Here is a 21,590-nt window from a genome sequence, read left to right as displayed (position 1 = left end):
TGTTGCATCTTTTCAGAGGAAGGCATCATACAAAAGCTAGGCAGTATCCCACTGGTTGAGAGAGCGCATTAGAATGTGAGTCCCGCCCTGAGGCATCCTGAAATCAATACTAGTGACCAGTTCGATAGCACCATTGGAAGGAGCTATGAGTAGGATAGGGTAGGCGGTGGCGTAGTGGTAATGTCACTAGACTAGTAATCTAGAGCTCAGGTTAATGGGGGACATGGGTTCAAATCCCACCACAGCAGATGGTGAAATTTGAATTCAATTAATAAATCTAGAATTAAAGCTCATCTCATGGTGACCATGAAACCATTGTCAATTGTTGTTAAAAACCCATCTGGTTCACTAATGCCCTTTAGGGAAGGAAATCTGCTGTCCTTACCTGGTCTACATGTAACTCCAGACCCACAGCAATGTGGTTGACTCTTAAAATGGCCTCTGAAATGGCTAAGCAAGTAGGGATGGGCAATAAATGCTGACCTAGCCAGTGATATCCACATCCCATAAAGAAAAAGGAGCATAGGAGTCAAACTTTTGCCTGGCTTCTCGTCATAGAATGACGTGGGGCAAAAGGGGAAAAAATGGAGAAAACGCAAGAACCTAAATAATGACGTCTGGGTAGTTGAACAGTGACAAAATGTTTGTTCCAATGCAAAAACTGAGCAAAACATAAGAAGAGATAAATATGAGCGGTGTGGAGAAAATGGGAAGAAATAAAGTGAACAGGTGAACAGTATGAGTAGTCTGAGAGCAAATGACTAAATAAAAGGTGCAAGACAGACAAAAATAATTGTTTTTATCTTTCCCTCATGGCTTATTAGGTACACCGTGTGGTACTGAACCATGCAGATCAGGAAGATTCCAGGTTCAGTCCTGATTTTCATTGAGTTAGGTGTTGTCAGCCAATTTGGCATTGGAGTGTCACAGATGGCTTCAGAACCTCGGCTAGGGAAGAGAAGGGGGGAAATTAGATGCTCCTGATTGCTATCCAGCGACCACTGCTGGAGAAGGTGTAGAGCGAGAATGGATTAAGGCTTGGTTGAGGTGTCTCCCAGCCACTGAATGGCCCAATGGCACTAACTACACATAAAGAATGGCTACTTTGATAAGTTACCAGAGAGCTGCCATTGCCTATTTATCTATAGCCAGGACAAGTCAAAGGCCTCCAACAATATGGGGCAAAAATGATGGTGAGGGAGAAAAGATTTCCATATCGGCATTGGTGTTGCTGAAACATGTGCTTGAAATTGTGCTGCTTTACCTACCTATTCAATCAAAGAAAAAAGGCCATCTCATTTTCAGACGATAAGTGCTCCATAATCAACAGGAGAACTGACTGTAGTGTTCATAGTGTGAACAGGACCAGGCCTTCCATTACAGCTTATGCGACCTCCTGAATGTAACTATTGAAGAAAGTTGCATGAAACAAAGCTCATAAGCAAAGTGTGAAAAGCAAGATTGGGTGGGGCAGTGGGTTAGTCTCTCCTTGTACTTCTGGGTCAAAGTTCAGCCAGACTGATGGGATCAAAGTCACTTCTGTTTGGCATCTCTTTGATTCGCCACAGAAAATGATTACCCACAATTTTGTGAAAATTGACAATCGCATTCAGAGACCGCGAGATAGCTGGTGTAGGAAATGGAAAAATGTCATGCAGCTGCAATAGGGTGTACTTTATCTCTGGTTGAATTTCCACTTTGGATGCATTCGACAATCTGGCTGCAAATTGTAATTGAAATTGCACAGGTTTTCCAAAAGGAAGTTATATTTCAAGTTTCTGCTCAAACTTATTTGCATCATAACTTAAAATTATCCATGAACTGGTACAATTGGGCAGCGTAATTGTTGCAGTAAAAAATATTCATTGATGTATTTAAGAGTGCTAACCTTGTGAAGTTTTATTAATACAGCAGAATATGTGTTTATCACAAAAATACGCATCTTTAAGGAGTGTCTAGTCCACCACCTATGAGCAACCTGAGTTTAAGATCAATGAAAATGACTTTAAAAAAACTAAAACCATTTACTAGTGTCATTGGTCTACACTAGTCAGTCTCTCAGCAAATTATCTATTTTTTATTATCTAAAACCTTTTAAAATGTACTTTCTAGTGCCTTTGTGCCTAAAAAAGAAAGCTTAGTTTGAAGAGTCTCCTTGGAGGGACGCAAAATAGGTGCAGGTGGTTGAAATTCACCATGTTTGTTTTTTGGATTGGGGAGTGTGGTCAATTTTGTGGGCAGGGCTGGCTCTTTGTTAGACCAGCATTAAAGATCGCGGAAACTAGATTTACACTCAACATAGTTTGCACTTCAAATTACATGATTTCTAGTGCTGGTATGAGGCAAGTTGCACTGTTAAAACCAATGAAAACTAGCAGAACCCTAGTCCATTGTTAGATTAAAGGGACAAGTTGATACAGGTTGTGAAGACAGGCCTCTCCTGACATGCCCAAATGGAATGTCAGGATCTGTAATTGCAGGTCCTGGGTTACTGATGGGATTAACAACTCTGGTTGGACATATTTCTGGAGGTTTCATCTCATGACCCTGAATTGCCCTGCCCAGTTTTTATCCTTCTCTGATATTTTTGATAACTAATAAGCAAAAAGGAAAAATTAGCACTATTTCTTAATGCCCCTCTGATTTTTCTTATGGGTTTTTGGCGGCAGGTCCTGGAGATTATTCTTCAATTCTTGGAGACTCCAGGGCAATTTGAAAGGCTTACCGACAGCTGATGACATTGTGCCTTAAGTGTCATCATGACCTTTATTAGCATGTCTTCCTCATCTGAATTGTTGAGCTCTATAGGAACTGGCAAAGGGATTTCCATACTCAGCAGGTTGCAAGCAAAAATATGGTAGAAAAATATTGACAGGAAGAAACATGCTACTGCAAATATTACATTCTTCATGACAACAGAAACTTATGCAGGAAGCAAACTGCCATTAAATAGCTATAGTTGTTTTTATTATCATCTTAATCCCAACTTTTGAGTCCAACTTTGGTAGGGCAGGCCAGTAGTCTAGTCATGTCATACACCCATTTTAGGTGAACCATAGAAAACAAGGATTTTAAATGAGAGATGAGAGGCCTGGAACGAGGTGAGATGCTTAAAGGAGGAGAAAGTGCCAGAGGAGTTAGGAGACCAGGTGTGATTTGATAGGAACCACATCGTCACAGCAACGGTCTACGCGAAGCACGTGGTGGTAGCTATAGCCTTCAATTTAAAAACTGATTATTACATTCCCACTTTTCATATCAAAACAAAATCTTATCAGTGTATTTTTCTTAAATTTTTGAGCACTACAGTACGAGGTGTTAAAATTATAATAATTGTTGAAGATATTAATTTACTTTCAGGTTTATTCCAGCAAGGTAACTATAGCATATTTCTGGAAGCGGACTTCAGCTACGCAGAGCTGTTCTGGCACAAATATAGTATGATGACCATGTTTATTTACATTTCGGGATTGCAACCAGCCCTGCCTTAACTCCTCCCTCATTCCATGAAATGCATCTCATTAGGAACATGAGACAAAAACTTCTCTTCGGACATTTTAATTTTTAATTTTTGGAACTTGTATATTTTCCCACATCTGATGTATAGACCTGGTTTTGGACAGTGCCTTCATAGTGCACATCCTCTTAAAGCGTGGGTTAGGAAAGAAACTCTGCAGCAGCAAAGAGAGGCTGAAGTGATGGCAGCACTCGCCTTGTAGTAATTATGGTGATCATAATTATTCAAATTTTGCTTTCTTCTGATGAACAGCCCTCAGCTTCTTCTGCCCACAGCTGTTTTTTTAATTTCCAGTATTTTTCATGAAAGATAGTAACCAACCTACCCAAAAGGATAGTTTTGAAGACTAATCATGAAAACTTCCCTAGACAGTTTTCTACCGACCACGCAAGTACCCTATCAATTTTCTCACTGAGATATCTCCACTGCTTTCCTCCCTCAGCCTCTTCACGAAGCGACTTCTCATCCTTGGTGATTTCAAAACCTCCATCTCAACTTATAATGTTCTCTCTCCTCTGAGTTCACTACCCTCTTATCCTCCATGTAAACTCCCCAATCCATATACATGAGCACTCCTTGACCTTGCCATTGATTAGATTAGAGATACAGCACTGAAACAGGCCCTTCGGCCCACCGAGTCTGTGCCGAACATCAACCACCCATTTATACTAATCCTACACTAATCCCATATTCCTACCAAACATCCCCACCTGTCCCTATATTTCCCTACCACCTACCTATACTAGTGACAATTTATAATGGCCAATTTACCTATCAACCTGCAAGTCTTTGGCATGTGGGAGGAAACCGGAGCACCCGGAGAAAACCCACGCAGACACAGGGAGAACTTGCAAACTCCACACAGGCAGTACCCGGAATCGAACCCGGGTCCCTGGAGCTGTGAGGCTGCGGTGCTAACCACTGCGCCACTGTGCCGCCCATCTCATATGGTCTCGCTACTCCCATAGTATCAATCACAGATAAGGTCATCTCTGACCACTTCCTCGTTCCACTCTCCACCCACATCCCACTTCCCTCTCCAAACCCTGCTTCCTTCTGTGTCTACCCCTGGAACAAACTCTCCCAATTCACTTCCAACTGCACTTTCAAAATCCCAACTGTCTAGCCTTTGGCCTTCCTTTCACCACAACATTTCTGCTGGTACTGACCTGCTCAATTGCACCCTCACCTCCACCTTCGATGCCCTGGCCCCATTAAAACCATTACTCTCTCTCACCCTAGCCATTCCCCCCATGCAGCCCTCATCTCCACTTCCCTCAGTCCAAGGGACGCAACTTGAACAAATACGGCAGACGACTGGTTTAGTCATTCACCACCAGATCTGGCTGGACCACATAAAGCACTGTCGGGTCCTGCTCACTATTCCAGGATCATCCTGAAATGCAAAGATAACCCCTAGTTCTTTCCTCTACTGCAAACCATCTCCTTAAACCTCTCTCTCCCAGCTCCTCCACCCTCACCTCTAATAAGTGTGAGGAACTCGTGGATTTCTTTGTCGCTAAGATTGAGACCATACAATCAGCTGCCTTGGTTACTTCCCTCTCTTCCCCTAGCCCACCAAGCCAAACATTCTGTCAGGTTCCCCCCTGCCCTAGCCCTGAACTTGTATCTTTCTGTAGTTTTTCTCCGATCTCCCCTCATGTGCTCACAGAATTCGTCTTGTTTCACCTCCTGCTCTCTCGCCACTTATCCCAATAAACTACTGACCATCCAACTTCCCTTTCTGGCTCCTCTGTTAGCTGACTTTGTTAGCAGCTTTCTCTCCTCAGATATACCTCTCCTTCGAAACTTGCCAATTTAACCCCTCTTCTCAAAAAGCCAAATCTTGACCCCTTCATCCTTGCGAGCTACTACCCTATCTCCAACCTCCCTTTCCTCACTTAAGTCCTTGAACATGTTGTCACCTCCCAAATCTGTGCCCATCTTTCCCAGATCTTCATATTTGAATCCCTTCAATCAGTTTTCCACCCCTGCCACATTATCAAAACGGCTCTTATCAAAGTCACAAAGGACATCCTTTGTGACCGTGACAAAGATAAACTATCCCTCCTCGTCCTTCTTGACCTGTCTGCAGCCTTTGACATGGTTGATCACACCATTCTCGTCCAGTGCCTCTCCACCGTTATCCAGCTGGGTGGGATTGCTCTCACTTGGTTCCATTCTTATCTATCTAATCGTAGCCAGAGAATCACCTGCAATGGCTTCTCTTCTTGCTGCCACACAATTACCTCTGGTGTCCCCCAAGGATCTATTCTTGGCCCCCTTCCTATTTCTCATCTACATGCTGCCCTTTGGTGACATCATCCGAAAACACAAAATCAGTTTCAAAAGGTACACTGGCGACACCCTGAACTACCTCATCACCACCTATCCTGAACAGTCCACTGATTCTGAATTATCAGACTGCTTGTCCAACATCCAGTCCTGGAAGAACAAAAATTTCACCTTGACTAACATTCCTCCCTCAATGAACACCACCAAAAAACAGATTATCTGATTATTCAGTCATTTTCTGTTTGTGAGACCTTACTGTGCATAAAGTGGCTACCATATTTGTCTACATAACAGTGACTTCACCTTCAAAAGTAATCATTGACTGTAAAGCACCTTGTGACGTCCTGATAAGACACACACCACTGTGGCTAAGACCAGGAGGGTTACCTGGGTCATTCTGAACTGACCATCAGAAAATCTGAGAGACTGACTCACTCTTTTCCTGTTACCCTGTTGAAAGATGCTACCATTTTGCTTATTGTGTCTTGTTATCAATATGACTGACATCAACAACACAGCATCAAAAGTAAGGAACGTCTTTTCTGTACCAGTGAAGTTGGCTTTGCATATAGTAAATAGGGAATATTTTTATTTCTGGAACTAGTTTAAACATCAGACTATTGCTGTTACCAAGTAAGATGATGAACCTTTAATGTAGAAAGGTAACATGTTTGTTCTCAGTTCACTGATGCAGTAGTCCATGCAATCCATATATTAATGAAAGGAAGCTTTTCTAGTGTTCCATTAGCCCATCTATTAAAAGGGAGAAGAAGTTGCCCCTCCGCCCCATTAACCTGAAAAGCAACTCCGCTTAATTTGGTTTCCTAATGGTTCTTTTGTCTCAGTTCCCTTTTGCTCTTAAGCAGCTATAGGAAGTGTCTGACTGGATGAATGTAGTGTGCGCTTTTCTTTGTTTTGATATTAAGTAATATAAATGTGAGACAAACATTTTCAGATCTTTTCTTGTGCTGATAGCAGTAGGGAATATAACCTATTAACAGGATCAGCAATAGGCAATATCCAGCCTAATAATGACCTTTCCTCTCCCATTGTTCTCATCAATGGACAGTCTTGTTTTGAACATGAGGCCAAAATATGACTCTTTCATCCAGGTATAAGCATTAATTGGAGTTGAAGGGGTGGAGGTCAACAGTGCAGAAAAATACAGAGAAGGAAGCACAGTAGGATCCTAATGATTCTGCCTAGTGTGAACCATCTAGACGAGAAAGAGCCCAGCCTATGCTGCTAGCTAATCTCAGCTGCTGAATGCGGAAGGGGCACTCTGGTTGTCCTTCTCCACCTGAGTAGAGAGGAGAAAATAATCAATCACAATTTCTACTCCTCACCACTATCCAGTAATTGTGGATAGTGGGTGGGAATAACAGTTGAGTGAGAACAAGACTAGACTTGGCTATATTATCCTGCATGACACTATCCAAGGCCACACATGAGATATCACAGCATATCTGGGAGGAGTCAAAAAAAAAAGAAAGTTACTCATGAAGTAAACGTAATGGGAGAAGCATTGGTATCTGGTTAACAAAGGAGTAGAAGCTTCACTCCCTTCTTTTCAAGTTCTAAGCAGTTGGGGGAGGGAAGGACAGGAAGTACTTTGCTACAGGGATCTGAGTTCAAGTTCCACCCTGGACACTCCTGTGCAGCTTCTGGTGTCCAATTACAACATCTTTTGTCTGGTATTCAATGTGATCTCAAATTTAGAAAGGCAAAATAAAGTTCTTCTGGGGAAAATTAATTTTTAACAAACGCAAAGAAGCATAATATGTCAGAAAAGAGCATGATGATAAATATCATCAAGGACCTCCCAAAATCTCATGAAATTTGCCACTGTAGTGATTGTTTTTTGGTTCTAGTATAAGTTGTGTGCTGGTTAATGTGAGAAGCATCCCTTCTGTGGAATGGAAATTTTTACAGAAGTGTCAGTATCCAGTACTCATTAGTCAGGTATATCATGGAAAAGCTTTCACGACACTCCCCCAGCAAGAATACCCAGTTCAGGTATCATATAGGTCAAATGCAAAATAAAGTTCCCTTTGCTCTAAGTCAACATTGTGCCTTAATCTCAACTTCAAAATGCTACTTCTCTGCCACATTTTTGTAATTTTTTTTCACTTCTTGTATTTGCCACCATTATTGCATTTTCAAAATGATATTGCTAATTTGTACCAAATTGTGATTGGTTCTATATTAAGTCCATGCCAATTTTGTTCAGACTACCCAAACTCATTTCATATAGATTCTTGCAGTGACAGAAGATGCCTATCATTGTACCAATCTCCAGAGGTAAAAGGATGGTATCCTGAGCCTTTCACCATTTAATCACCAAATTTGAGTTTTAATAGCAGGGATAGCAAAAAAAAATAAACAAATATGACTGTTACCCACATGAAAACCCTCTTTCTCCTCTCTGTACGGATAATGAAGTGATTTCAGCTCCCAAACGTTCCCCATTTAGTTGAGTAACTGTGAACTTTTTCACTACCTGCACAGGGTGGAGATGTATTGAGCTCCACTAGTCTCCTGCCAGAGCTATCGCAGACGACCAAGATAATTTAGGAGCATTCTGCAACATAGAATTTCATAGAATCATTGAATGATACAGCCCATCATGCCTATGGCAGCTCTTTGAAAGAGCTATCCAATTAGTCCCATTCCTCTGTCCTTTTCCCATAGCCCTGCACATTTTTTCATTCCACTATTTATCCAGTTCCCTTTTCAAAAATATTATTGAGTCTACTTCCAGCACCCTTTCAGGCAGTGCATTCCAGATCATATCAACTTGTTGGGTAAAGATATTTCTCCTCATCTCACCTCTGGTTCTTTTGCCAATTATATTAAATCAAATGGGCTCTGATTACTGGCCCTTCTGACACTGAAAACAGTTTCTTTTATTTAATCTACCAAAACCCTTCATGATTTTGAACACCTCTTTGAAATCTCCCCGTAATCTTCTCTGCTTTAAGGAGAACAACCCCAGTATCTCTGGTCTCTCCACAGGGGGACAGTTGCATAGTGGTAATGTTACTGGACTAGTAACCTAGGCTTCCGGACTAATGCTCCAGAGACATGTTCAAATCCAGTCACAGAAGCTAGTGTAATTTAAATTCAATTAATTAATAAATCTGGAATAAAATGCTAGTCTCTTTTCTAATGATCATGAAACTACCAGATTATCAGCAAAAACCATCTGCTTCAATAATGCCCTTCAGGGGAGGAAATCTGGCATCCTTGCCCAGTCTGGTCTACATGTGACTTCAGACCCACAGCAATGTGGGTGAGTCTTAACCACCCTCTGAAATGGCCTAGAAAGCCATTCAGTTGTATCAAACCGCTACAGAAAAATGAAGAATAGAACTGGATGGACCACTCAGCATCGATCTAGGCACTGGAAACAAAAAGACACATCCCACCAGTCGACCCTGCAAAATCCTCCTCACAAACATCTGGGGACTTGTGCCAAAATTGGGAGAGCTGTCCCACAGACTAGTCAAGCAGCAGCCTGACATAGTCATACTCACCAAATCATACCTTAAGCCAATGTCCTAGACACCTCCCCCACCCCCCCCCACCCACCATCACCATCCTTAGGTTTGTCCTGCCCCATCAGCAGGACAGACCCACAAGAGGTAGGAGCATAGTGGTTTACAGTCAGGAGGGAATGGCACTGGGAGTATTCAACATTGACTCCGGACCCCATGAAGTCTCATGGCATCAGGACAAACACGAGCAAGGAAACCTCCTGCTGATTACCACCTACTGCCCCCTCCTCTCAGCTGATGAATCAATACTCCTCCATGTTAAACACCACTTGGAAGAAGCACTGAGGGTAGCAAGGACACAGAATGGTCGCTGGGTGGGGGAATTTAATGTCCATCACCAAGAGTGGCTCAGTAGCTCCACTACTGACTGAGCTGGCCAAGCGCTAAAAGACTTGGCCTGCAGCAGGTGATGAGAGAACCAACAAGAGGGAAAAACATACTTGACCTCATCCTCACAAATCTACCTGTCGAAGATGCATCTGTCCATGACAGTATTGGTAGGAATGATCACTGCACAGTCCTTGTGGAGATGAAGTCTCATCTTCACACTCCATCGTGTCGTGCGGCAGCACCACCATGCAAAAATGGGATAGAACATAGCTGGCAGCTCAAAACTAGTCATCCATGAGGCACTGTGGGCCATCAGCAGCTGTAGAATTATATTCAATCACAATCTGTAACCTAATGGGCCAACAAATCCCCCACTCTTAACACTGCCATCAAGCCAGGGTGCCAACCTTGGTTAATTGAGGAGTGAAGGAGTGCTTGCCAGGAGCAGCACCAAGCATACCTAAAAATGAGAGGCATGATCTGTGATTTTACAATGTGCTGAAGACTGTATATGGCCCACCCACTACCACCTTTGTTCCTATCCTAACAGTTGATGGAAATCACTGATAAGGCAGCTGTAATGGAAGGGTGGCATGTCCACTTTGCCGAGCTCCTCAACAGAGACTCCCACATTTCAGCAGATTTTCTGCATCAAATTGAGCAGTTGCCTGAGAAAGAAAGCCTGTTTCTTCCTCCTTCTACTGAAGAGGTGATAAAGTCAATCAAATCAACCAAACAAGGCAAAATTCCTTGGCCCAGATAGCATTCCTGCAGAGTTTTGGAAGCGTAATAGTACAGAGCTTGTTAACAAACGTACAGCTGTCTTCAAGAGTTTCTGTGATCAGGAAGATGCACTGCAGCAACTCGCCAGACCTCCTTCGACAGCACCTTCCAAACTTGCAACCTCTTCCACCTAGAAGAACAAGGGTGGCAGATACATGGGAACACCACCAGTTGCAAATTCCCTTCCAAGCCACACAACCATCCTGACTTAGAACTATATCGCGTTTCTTCACTGTCGCTGAGTCAAAATCCTGGAACTCCCTTCCTATCAGCACCGTGGGTGTACCTACACCATATGGACTGCAGCGGTTCAGGAAAGCGGCTCACCAGCACCTTCTCAAGGGCAATTAGGGATGGGCAATAAATGCTGGCCTTGTAAGCGACGCTTACATCTCATGAATGAATAAAAAATGTCTTGAATTAAGTGTAACTTATTTCATAAAATATGCATTAGAGAACCTGACGCATTAATTGTATGTATTTATTATTAATCCGTCTAGAGTCCTCAGGGTGTCCTGAACCACTTCACCGTCAATTGAATACATTTCCCTTATTATTATCTAGGCGAACACAGCAACCAATTTTTGCACAGCAAAATCTGACAAACAACAATGTGATAAATGATCAGATAATCTATTTTTGATGATGCTGTTTGAGGGATAAATGTTGGGCAGGACACAGGACCTCCCTGGCTTTTGTTCAGCTACTCCAAACGAATTTTCTTTTACATCTTTTTAAGAGAGCAAATGGGGCTTTGATTTAACATCTCATTTCCCGCAGTTCCAATCTGAACTGTCAGCCTAAATTGTGGACTCAAGTCTTTGGAATGGGGTTTACCCATCACCTGTGTTATCTGTATTTACTTCCTGGCAACTTTTCAATTATAATTTCCTATTAACACTCAGGGTTCATATGATGATCCTTTTTCCTCCCAATATTCTTCCATCCTCTCGTAAAGGGACTGAGTCTTACTCATTGTGGTTCCACCCTGTGAGAATCTGTGCAGAAGCTTACCTTGTGGCTAATCTTCATTTGTGAGGCCAGCAAGTTTGTCTTCAGGCTCTTTAACAAAGGGGCATAGGAACAGGGGTAGGACATCTCAAACTAATCATTGAGTTAGCATCTAATGCTTTTTGTAGGAAAGTTCCACATTTCTATCACTCTTTGTGTGAAGAAGTATTTCCTAACTTCTCTCCTGAATGATTTGGCTCTGATTTTAAGGGTTATGTCCCATTGTCCTAGACTCCCCCACACAGCGCACCCCCCCCCCCCCCCCGCCCCACCATAATCTAACTGATATGTCAGCTGTGGTTCAGTTGGTAGTACCTTCACTTCTGAATCAGAAGGTTGTTGACTCAAGTCTCACTCCTGGACTTGAGTGCAAAATTCAACGCTGATACTCCAGTGCACACTGTACTGACAGAGGTGCTGCCTTACAGATGAGACATTAAACTTAGGCCCCAATCTACCCTCTCAGGTGGATGTACTTATTTGTCAATCAATAACACAAATTATCACATTGCTGTTTGTGGGAGCCTGCTGTGTTTCCTACAATAAAACAGTGATTCCACTTCAAAAGTGTTTCATTGGCTGTAAAGTGCTTTGAGACAGCCAGTAGTCATCCAAGGCAGTATATAAATGTTCTATATTCCAGGAAACACAAGCCTAATTTATGGAATCTTTCCTCATAATCCAACCCTTGGAGCCCGAGTAATATTTTGGAGAATTTCCACAGCCAATATATCCTTTCTAAGGTGTGGTGCCCAGAACTGGGCACAGCACTCTAGATGTGGTCTAACCAGCGATTTGTATAGCTGTAGCAAAATTTCCACATCATTATATTCTAGCCCTCTAGTTATAAAAGTTAACATTCCATGTTTGTACCTGGCTACTACATGTTAGTAGTCTGTGCACATGGACCCCAGAATAGCAGAATTCATTTTGTTCTCGCCCAATGTCCACTCACAGTAGTGGTTATGGAATTAGATTAGTAACCCAGAGGTCATGATTTCAAATGCTGCCATGGTAAGTTTTAATAAATCTGGTAACTTAACCATGAAAGCTATTGTATTATGGCTCTCTAATGTCCTTCAGGAAAGGGAACTTGCCACCATTACCTGGTCTGGCCTACATGGGACACCAGCCCACACTGTGCAATTGACTGTTAATGCACGCAGTGCAACTAGGGATAAATGTAGTCTAGCCAGCCTTACAACAAGAAGTTTCATTTGTGTCATGCCTTCAACATAGTAAAACATCCTAAGGCACTTCACAGGAGAATTAGCAAACAGTGGTTGACACCGAGCCACATAAGGAGGCGTTAAGATACGTGACTAAAAGCTTGATCAACGAGGTAGATTTTAAGGAGCATCTGAAAGGGAAAGAGAGAGGCAGAGAGGTTTAGGGAGGGAATTTCAGGGCTTAGAACCTTGGCAGCTGAAGGTACAGTTGCCAATTGTGGAGAAATGCAAATTGGGGATGTGCAAGATGCCAGAATTGGAGGAGCACAGCTATCTCGGAGGGTTTTTTTTTTATAGAGATACAGCACTGAAACAGGCCCTTCGGCCCACCGAGTCTGTGCCGACCATCAACCACCCATCTATACTAATCCTACACTAATCCCATATTCCTACCACATCCCCACCTGTCCCTATATATTTCCCTACCACCTACCTATACTAGGGGCAATTTGTAATGGCCAATTAACCTATCAACCTGCAAGTCTTTGGCGTGTGGGAGGAAACCGGAGCACCCGGAGGAAACCCACGCAGACACAGGGAGAACTTGCAAACTCCGCACAGGCAGTACCCAGAATCGAACCCGGGTCCCTGGAGCTGTGAGGCTGCGGTGCTAACCACTGCGCCACTGTGCCGCCCCTGGAGGCACAGGAGGAGATTACAGCTCGGGCTGGAGGAGATTACAGCAACAGGGAGGGGCAAAGCCTTAGCGGGATTTGAATGAAAGGGCGAGAATTTTAAGATTGAGGCATTGTTGGACTAGGAGCTGGTATAGGTCAGCGAGCACAGTAGTGATGGGTGAATGGGACTTGGTGTAAATTAGGAGACAGGCAGCAGAAATTTGGATGAGCTCATGCTTACATAGGATGAAAGGTGGGAAACTGGCCAGCAGAGCATTAAAATAGTCTAGAGATAACGATTACCCACATTCTGAGCTCAAATTAAAATCTTTCCCTCTCCAGCAGAAATTACTGGATTGTGATCAGAAGTAGGTACTCACCTAGGAACATAGAGGCCAATTGTTGCTACTTATTGCTGCTACAAATGCCTGAGGTCAACTAACTCAGTAGACTATGGATGAGATTTTCATGGGTTGCACTCAGAACCCCCACATTTATCAACTGAGAGAAGCCTCAAGATACTATTTTTGATATCATCTCAACACTTAATGTATTGCAACCTTTAGTGCAATACATAGATTACAAAAACAGCACTGATAGTAGAAAGAGAGGAAATGATTGAAGAGGGTGGGATGACGTGTGCAGGACACAGCCATTACATAAAGCATAGTAGCCCATTAAGAGGGAAGTGGATGAAAGTGTAAGCTTAGTAGACCTAATTAAAGCATGCCAATGTTGAGCCTCACTGACTTCCACTAAATCAATAGCAAAAACTCTTAACTTAATAGATGTGCATTATAGAAGCAGCAGCATGTTTACTAATCGCAAAGTGTGCTTGAGAAATGCTCCATGCTCTTGCTAATGACTAGTGACAAGCTTAACCTTTTAAATTCATATACCTTTCAAAGAATTTATACATATATACATTCATTAAGGTGATGGATCTTAGTGCTGAAAAAATGAACATTTTCCATTTCAAGCACCCAGTTTCAGAAATGAGCACTCTCAAGGCAGTTATTAGATGTAGCATTGTTAGATTCAGAGCAATCCTCCTACTTTGGCCCAACAATGTTTTTTCAGCCCTAAACTCAGAAATGCCTTTTGTGATGCTGTGAATTTTTTCCATTTTGCACACCAGCTATCCCATGGCCCCTCTGGATGAAACTACCTCTTTAAGAATAGATAGTACTGTTGCTGATATTATTGTATATTTATTTTAAATGGGTTACTGCTTCCATTAAGAGGACAGGGAAGTTTGATACCTCCACATTAAACATTTGTATGATAACATGGTCATTTCTACCCTATCGCGCTTTATGAGTAACAGTTTTGCACTGTGAGCCAATGTTCACTAATAACTGAAATGAAACTAGAAACCTTGTTTCACATTACACCTTCACAGTGAACAGAGTAAGGAGACATTTGCCCTCAGGCTAGGTGAATTTAAGACATCTTTACGCACATACTGTATTTTTTAACTTCCTGTCTGTTTTACTAACTTTGTTTTCTACTATGTATGTGGCATTCACAGCGCTCATCAGCAGTGGCTCTTTGCGACGTCACAACAAAAGCTTTAAGGATCATTAACGCAACTGAAAAAGCATTGCATGACTTTGCAGAAGTAGATGGCACAGTTAATGAACTTCTCACAAATCCCAGTTTGCACCTAAAGTCCAGTGAAAAAGACCCAAGTGTGAGCGAGGCTGATGAAGCATACAGAAAACTTGAGGAAAACGTAAGAGCAATGGTCGACCTCACAGAAGATATCCATTTTAATATTAGTAAATATGAGATATCTTCCCATTTCCTTACAGTTCTTTCATATTTGATAAATATGTAAAAGGAAGGGCTAAATTGATCCACACCTTTGTGGATGTGCAATGTACTTAGGTAACTGCATTCTTGGCTTGGTACTGAATTATGCAGACCAGGAAAGACCCATGTTGCTCCATCTATGTTGAGTTAGTTGATCTCAGAGAAGGAAGGAATTGGGGCAGTTCTATTGGCTTCAGCACCTTGGCCAGATAGCTCTCCAGTGGTTTCTGCTGGAAAGTTAACACATGTGGACATTAGATCAAGGTTAACTGAGATGCTTTCTGTCATAGAATAACCTAACAAGACATTGTCGAGGTTGATGCATGGAGTGGCCACTTAGTGAAGTTATCAGAGGGCTACTGGGAAACTATACCACAGGACAGGAAGAAAATTAGGGCTATTTGGGCCATTTAGAGTCATAGAGTCGTACAACACAGAAACAGGCCCTTCGGCCCACCGCGTCGATGCCTACCATAATGCCTATCTGTACTAATCCCACCTGCCTGCATTAATTCCATATCCCTCTATGCCTTGCTCATTCAAGTACCTCTCCAGATGCCTCTTCAATGTTGCTACTGTTCCTGCCTCCACCACCTCCTCAGGCAGCTCATTCCAGATACCCACTATTCTTTGTGTGAAAAATTTACCCCTTTGATCCCCTTTAAACCTCCTCCCTCTCACCTTAAATCTATGCCCACTAGTTTTAGTCACCCCTACCATGGGAAGCAGTCTCTGGCTATCTACCCTATCTATGCCTCTCATAATTTTATATACCTCTATCATGTCCCCTCTCAGCCTCCTTCACTCCAGTGAAAACAGACCCAGCCTATCTAATCTCTCTTTCTAACTCAAGCCCTCCAAACCAGGCAACATCCTTGTGAATCTTTTCTGAACCCTCTCTAGCTTAATCACATCTTTCCTGTAGTGCGGCGACCAGAACTGCACACAGTACTCCAAATGCGGCCTAACCAACGTTATGTACAACTGTAACATGACATCCCAACTCTTGTACTTGATGCCTCGGCCGATGAAGACAAGCATGCCATATGCCTTCTTCACCACCCTGTCTACCTGTATTGCCACTTTCAGGAAACTATGTACTTGCACCCCAAGGTCTCTCTGCTCAACAACACTCCCCAGGGCCCTGCCATTCACTGTATATGTCCTGCCCTGGTTTAACTTCCCAAAATGCATCACTTCGCACTTGTCTGTCTTAAATTCCATTTGCCAATCCCTTGCCCACTTTCCCAGTTGATCTATATCCTGCTGTAACCTTAGACAACTTTCTTCACTGTCCACTATACCACCAATTTTGGTGTCATCTGCAAACTTACTAATCATGCCCCCTACATTCACATCCAAGTCATTAATATATATGACAAACAACAGAGGGCCCAGCACCGATCCCTGCAGCACTCCACTGGGTCACCGGCCTCCAATCTGAAAAACAACCCTCCACTACCACCCACTGCCTCCTATCACCAAGCCAATTTTGTATCCAATTTGCTAGCTCACCCTGGATCCCATGTGTTCGAACCTTCTGGACCAGCCTACCATGCGGGACCTTGTCAAAGGCCTTGCTAAAGTCCATGTGGACAACCACCATCGTCCTGCCCTCGTCAGTCCTCTTGGTCACCTCCTCGAAAAACTCAATCAAATTCATGAGACATGATTTCCCATGCACAAAGCCATGATGACTATCCCTAATCAGACCATGCCTTTCCAAATGCATATAAATCCTGTCTCTCAGAATCCCTTCCAATAACTTTCCCACCACTGATGTAAGGCTCACCGGCCTGTAGTTCCCTGGCTTATCCCTGATGCCCTTCTTAAATAAAGGCACAACATTAGCTATCCTCCAGTCTTCCGGTACCTCACCCGTGGCTAACGATGATACAAAAATCTCTGCCAGGGCCCCAGCAATCTCCTCCCTTGCTTCCCATAACATCCGAGGATACACCTGGTCAGGCCCTGGGGATGTATCCACCTTAATGCGCTTCAAAACCTCCAACACCTCCTCCTTTGTAATGTTGATATGCTCCAGGATATCGCTGTTCTCTCCCTTGAACTCACGAGCTTCCATGACCTTCTCCACGGTAAATACGGATGAGAAATATTCATTTCAGGCCTCGCCCATTTCCCGTGGCTCCACACATAGATTGTCACACTGATCTTTAAGTGGACCTACTCTCTCCCTAGCTACCCTTTTGCTCTTAATATACTTAGAGAATCTTTTAGGACTCTCCTTTATCTTATCTGCCCAGGAAATCTCATGGCCCCTTTTCGCCCTCCTAATTTCCTTCTTAAGTGTAGTCCTACATCCCCTATACTCCTCGAGGGACACGCTTGATCCCAGCTACACTTGACCTATGCCTCCTTCTTTGTCCTGACCAGACCCTCAATATCCCTCGTCAACCAAGGTTCCCTAAACTTGCCAGCCTTGCCCTTCCATCTAACAGGAACATGCCGGTTCTGAACTCTTCCTATCTCACTTTTAAAAGCCTCCCACTTGCCAGACGTCCCTTTACCTGTTACCAGCCTCTCCCATTCAACTTTTGAGAGTTCCTGTCTGATGCCATCGAAATTAGCCTTCCCCCAATTTAGGACTTCAACCTGAGGACCAGTCCTATCCTTTTCCATAACTATCTTGAAGCTAATAGAGTTATGGTCACTGGTCCCAAAGTGCTCCCCCACTGACACATCAACCACTTGCCCATCCTCATTTCCTAAGAGGAGGTCGAGTGTAGCCCCTTCTCTCGTAGGGCCATCCACATACTGCTTCAGAAAATTATCCTGGACACACTTAACAAATTCTTCCCCATCTGATCCCTTAGCACTAAGGCAGTCCCAGTCAATATTAGGGAAGTTAAAATCACCTACTATGACAACCCTATAATTCCTACACCTATCTGTGATTTCCCTACATATATGCTCCTCCACCTCCCTCTGACTATTGGGGGGCCTATCGTATAATCCCATCAAAGTGATCACCCCTTTCTTATTTCTAAGCTCTACCCATATGGCCTCGCAGGACATCCCCCCAGGATATCCTCTCTAAGTACTGCTGTGATGTCTTCCCTAATCAATAGTGCAACTCCCCCTCCTCTCTTACCTCCACCTCTGTCACGCCGGAAGGATCGTTACCCGGAACATTGAGCTGCCAGTCCTGCCCATCCCTCAACCACGTTTCCGTAATAGCTATAATATCACAATCCCATGTATCAATCCATGCTCTGAGTTCATCTGCCTTACCTGTAAGGCTTCTTGCATTCAAGTAAATGCAGTTCAGCCTATCGGACCTTCCATGCTCCCTGTCCTGCCCCTGCCGGCCTGCCTACTGGACTTGCTTCCTTTAACCTCTACATTTGCCTCAACTATCTCATCGGAGAGACTACTACTTTGGGTCCCACCCCCCTGCAAGGCTAGTTTAAACACTCCTGGGTAGTACTGGCAAACCTCCCCGCAAGGATATTGGTCCCCTTCCAGTTTAGATATAACCCGTCCTTCTTGTACAGGTCACCTCTGCACCAGAAGAGATCCCAATGATCCAAGTAGCTGAAGCCCTCCCACCTACACCAGCTCTTCAGCCACGCATTCCTTTGCCTTATCCTCCTATTCCTACCCTCACTAGCACTGTGGCACAGGAAGTAATCCTGAGATTACAACCCTAGAGGTCCTGCTTTTTAACCTTCTGCCTAACTCCCTATATTCACTTTGCAGGACCTCATCTCTCTTCCTGCCTGTGTTGTTAGTACCAATATGGACCACGACCACTGGCTGCTCACCCTCCCCTTTCAGAATGTCCTGCAGCTGCTTTGAGACATCCTTGCACCAGGGAGGCAACATACCATCCTGGAGTCTCGTTTGCGGCCACAGAAACGCCTATCTGTACCCCTTACGATAGAATTCCCTATCACTATAGCTCTTCCAACCCTTTTCCTCCCCTGCTGTGCAGCAGAGCCCTTCATGGTGCCACGAACTTGGCTGTTGGTGCTTTCCTCTGGGAGGTCATCCCCCCCCAACAGTATCCAAAGTGGTATATCTGTTTGAGAGGGAGATGGCCACAGGGGACTCCTGCATTACCTGCCTGCGCCTACTACTCCATCTGGTGGTCACCCATCTCTTTTCTGCCTGTGCAGCCATTACCTGCGGTGTGACCACCTCACTAAACATGCTATCCATGACGTCCTCAGCATCGCGGATGCTCCACAGTGAATCCACCCGCAGCTCCAGCTCCGTAATGCGGGTAGCCAGTAGCTGCAGATGGATACACATCCAGCACAAATTGTCACAAGGGATACTGGAAGCATCCCTGATTTCCCACATAGCACAGGAGGAGCATATCACGGGGCTCAGCTCTCCTGCCGTGACTTACCCTTAGATTAATTAGTTACTCCCTTAATTAAAAAATACTAATTACACTAGGGGCCTTATTCTACCCACTTCAATCTAAAATCCTAAAAAATAAAACACTTTAGTAGTACTCACCTTATCACCAGAGGGTTTTTTTTTCCAACAAAAAAAACTTTCCCCTTATTTTTTTTGAAGATATTCTCACAGCTGCTACTCACCAATCAATCACCTTTATTTTCTAATCAAAAACTATACTAAAGAAGGTTTGTCATTTGGTGCAAGGTAAACTCATGGCATGTGGGAAACACCACAGCAATGTTTCTAGCTGACCCAGCTAATAACCCTGCCTGACGTTTTGCCAGTGCTCTTGACATGTGCCTCTAGCATATGAGGTACCGTCATCGACAGAAAGAGGGAGTAATTTGGCACATTGTGTTCTTGTAGGTGTATATGGCAGCCAGCACAAATTACGGCCTGGAAAGGCAGCTGAAGGACCTGGAGGAGCGAGCACGAAGCAGACAGAGTCACACCACCACAACAACAGACTCTGAGCTCTCAGAACTGGAAGATAAGGTGGCTTCAACGGTTGCTAAGGTTCAATACACTGAAAGCGAGGTACAGTGTAAAGCGCTACAGATCTAAAAGATCTAAAAGTTTAGCAGCTGCATGTTGAACCTGAGGAGGACAGCTCCCCATCTCCCATTGCTCAGTTGATTAAAAAAAAGATTGCCCAGTGCATGTACAGAGCAGGAAGGTTGCCAGGTTTGATCTTTGATCTGTGCTGATGCAGCTGGTCTCAGCTGGTATGGTAGAAGAGAATCTGTAATTGGCTTTAGTTTCCACTGGATTAATGTGGGGGGGGTGGGGGGGGGTGGTAAAAAAACAATTGGACTAGGTTCTCATTATTGATTTCTATCCAGTGGTTTCTGCTGGAAGTGCATTGTCGTAGAAAATGGATGAGGACAGATCAGGCTTGGCTGAATTGCTATGCTCATTCAAATAGACTACTGATTTCACTGTCTACGCAGGGCTTACTCAGTACATTTTGTTGAGAGCCACAATCCTAATCAATTTCTTGCTCATAGGCAACTCTTGAGTGTACTGCACATTTACTAATGGGATTGGGGGTCTGTGACTGCATTTCCTCACACAGTACTCCCCTGATTTCAATTATGCCACTGTAGGAGCTGGCAAATGGAGAAAAAAACTACAGCCCAGTTTATCATTAGCGATATTAGCTTAAAGGGTTCGGATGACATTCCTCTGTCCACCATTTTAGTACAGTATTAACCCATTTATTTTAAATGGATCAAGTTAAAATATTTCGGCTTCCATCACAATAACAGAGAGAAGTTGTGCAATGCACTAAGTATTCATCCTTAATCTTGCCAATGGTAAATTTTATCTTAAAGGACCTGATTATTCTTTTAACATGTTGCAATTTAATGGGTCCTTTTACTTCCTGCAAGGAAGTTGGGAAATGCTGCCTTCTCCTAGCTTGCTTCCTTTGACTGGAGAACATGATAATGATAAGAAACAGCACCACATCTCAGCTGAGCCGGCATTCCACACTGGGCATCAACAGCAACAGCTTTATTTTCTATAATGCCTTTAACACAGTAAATGTACAAAGGCATTATGGAAGACCAAGCATCACAGGTGCAGGGAAGATGAGCTGTAAATGGTCACCAGGATGTATTATGAGTAGCACTGATCTAGGCTCTTTCTTGAAGAATGGCCCTTTAGCTGAGGTGCCAGTGAGCTGCTGGCAGAACTGTACCACACATGTCAGTCCCCTCGAGAAGAGAGGTGAGAAGATAAATAACTGAATAAAAGGAACCTGAACTAGATTGGATAGAGTAACAGCTTTAGAAATATGATTGATTCAGGAAAAAGTGTAACATCAATAATTGGTTTATTTGTAATTTTCATTCACAAATGGCAATCTACAAAACTTATCAAAAAAACTGGAATATGGGTATAATTCCATTTTAAAAAGTCTCTGTCAGTAAATGTTATTATTTTCCACTTGGCAATAATGTTCTAGCACACCTCACTGCATGCATTGAATTCTATTTGGTGC

General features: G+C 43.4%; 1 protein-coding gene across 1 annotated transcript in view; it reads left to right on the top strand.

Annotated features, from left to right (window-relative positions):
* Window positions 1-21,590, top strand: part of LOC137372406 (melanophilin-like) — a 169,875-nt gene that overhangs the window by 137,903 nt on the left and 10,382 nt on the right. Inside the window, exons 11-12 of the mRNA XM_068036293.1 lie at window positions 14,871-15,074; window positions 19,952-20,122. Of these exons, the coding sequence (XP_067892394.1) occupies window positions 14,871-15,074; window positions 19,952-20,122 (375 nt within the window). The remainder of the gene's footprint in view (window positions 1-14,870; window positions 15,075-19,951; window positions 20,123-21,590) is intronic.

The sequence above is a fragment of the Heterodontus francisci genome, chromosome 7, assembly GCF_036365525.1.
Source record: "Heterodontus francisci isolate sHetFra1 chromosome 7, sHetFra1.hap1, whole genome shotgun sequence".
Taxonomy (NCBI): Eukaryota; Metazoa; Chordata; class Chondrichthyes; order Heterodontiformes; family Heterodontidae; genus Heterodontus; species Heterodontus francisci.
Note: the sequence above shows the minus strand (reverse complement) of the source record. Positions and strands in the feature narration are given on the sequence as shown.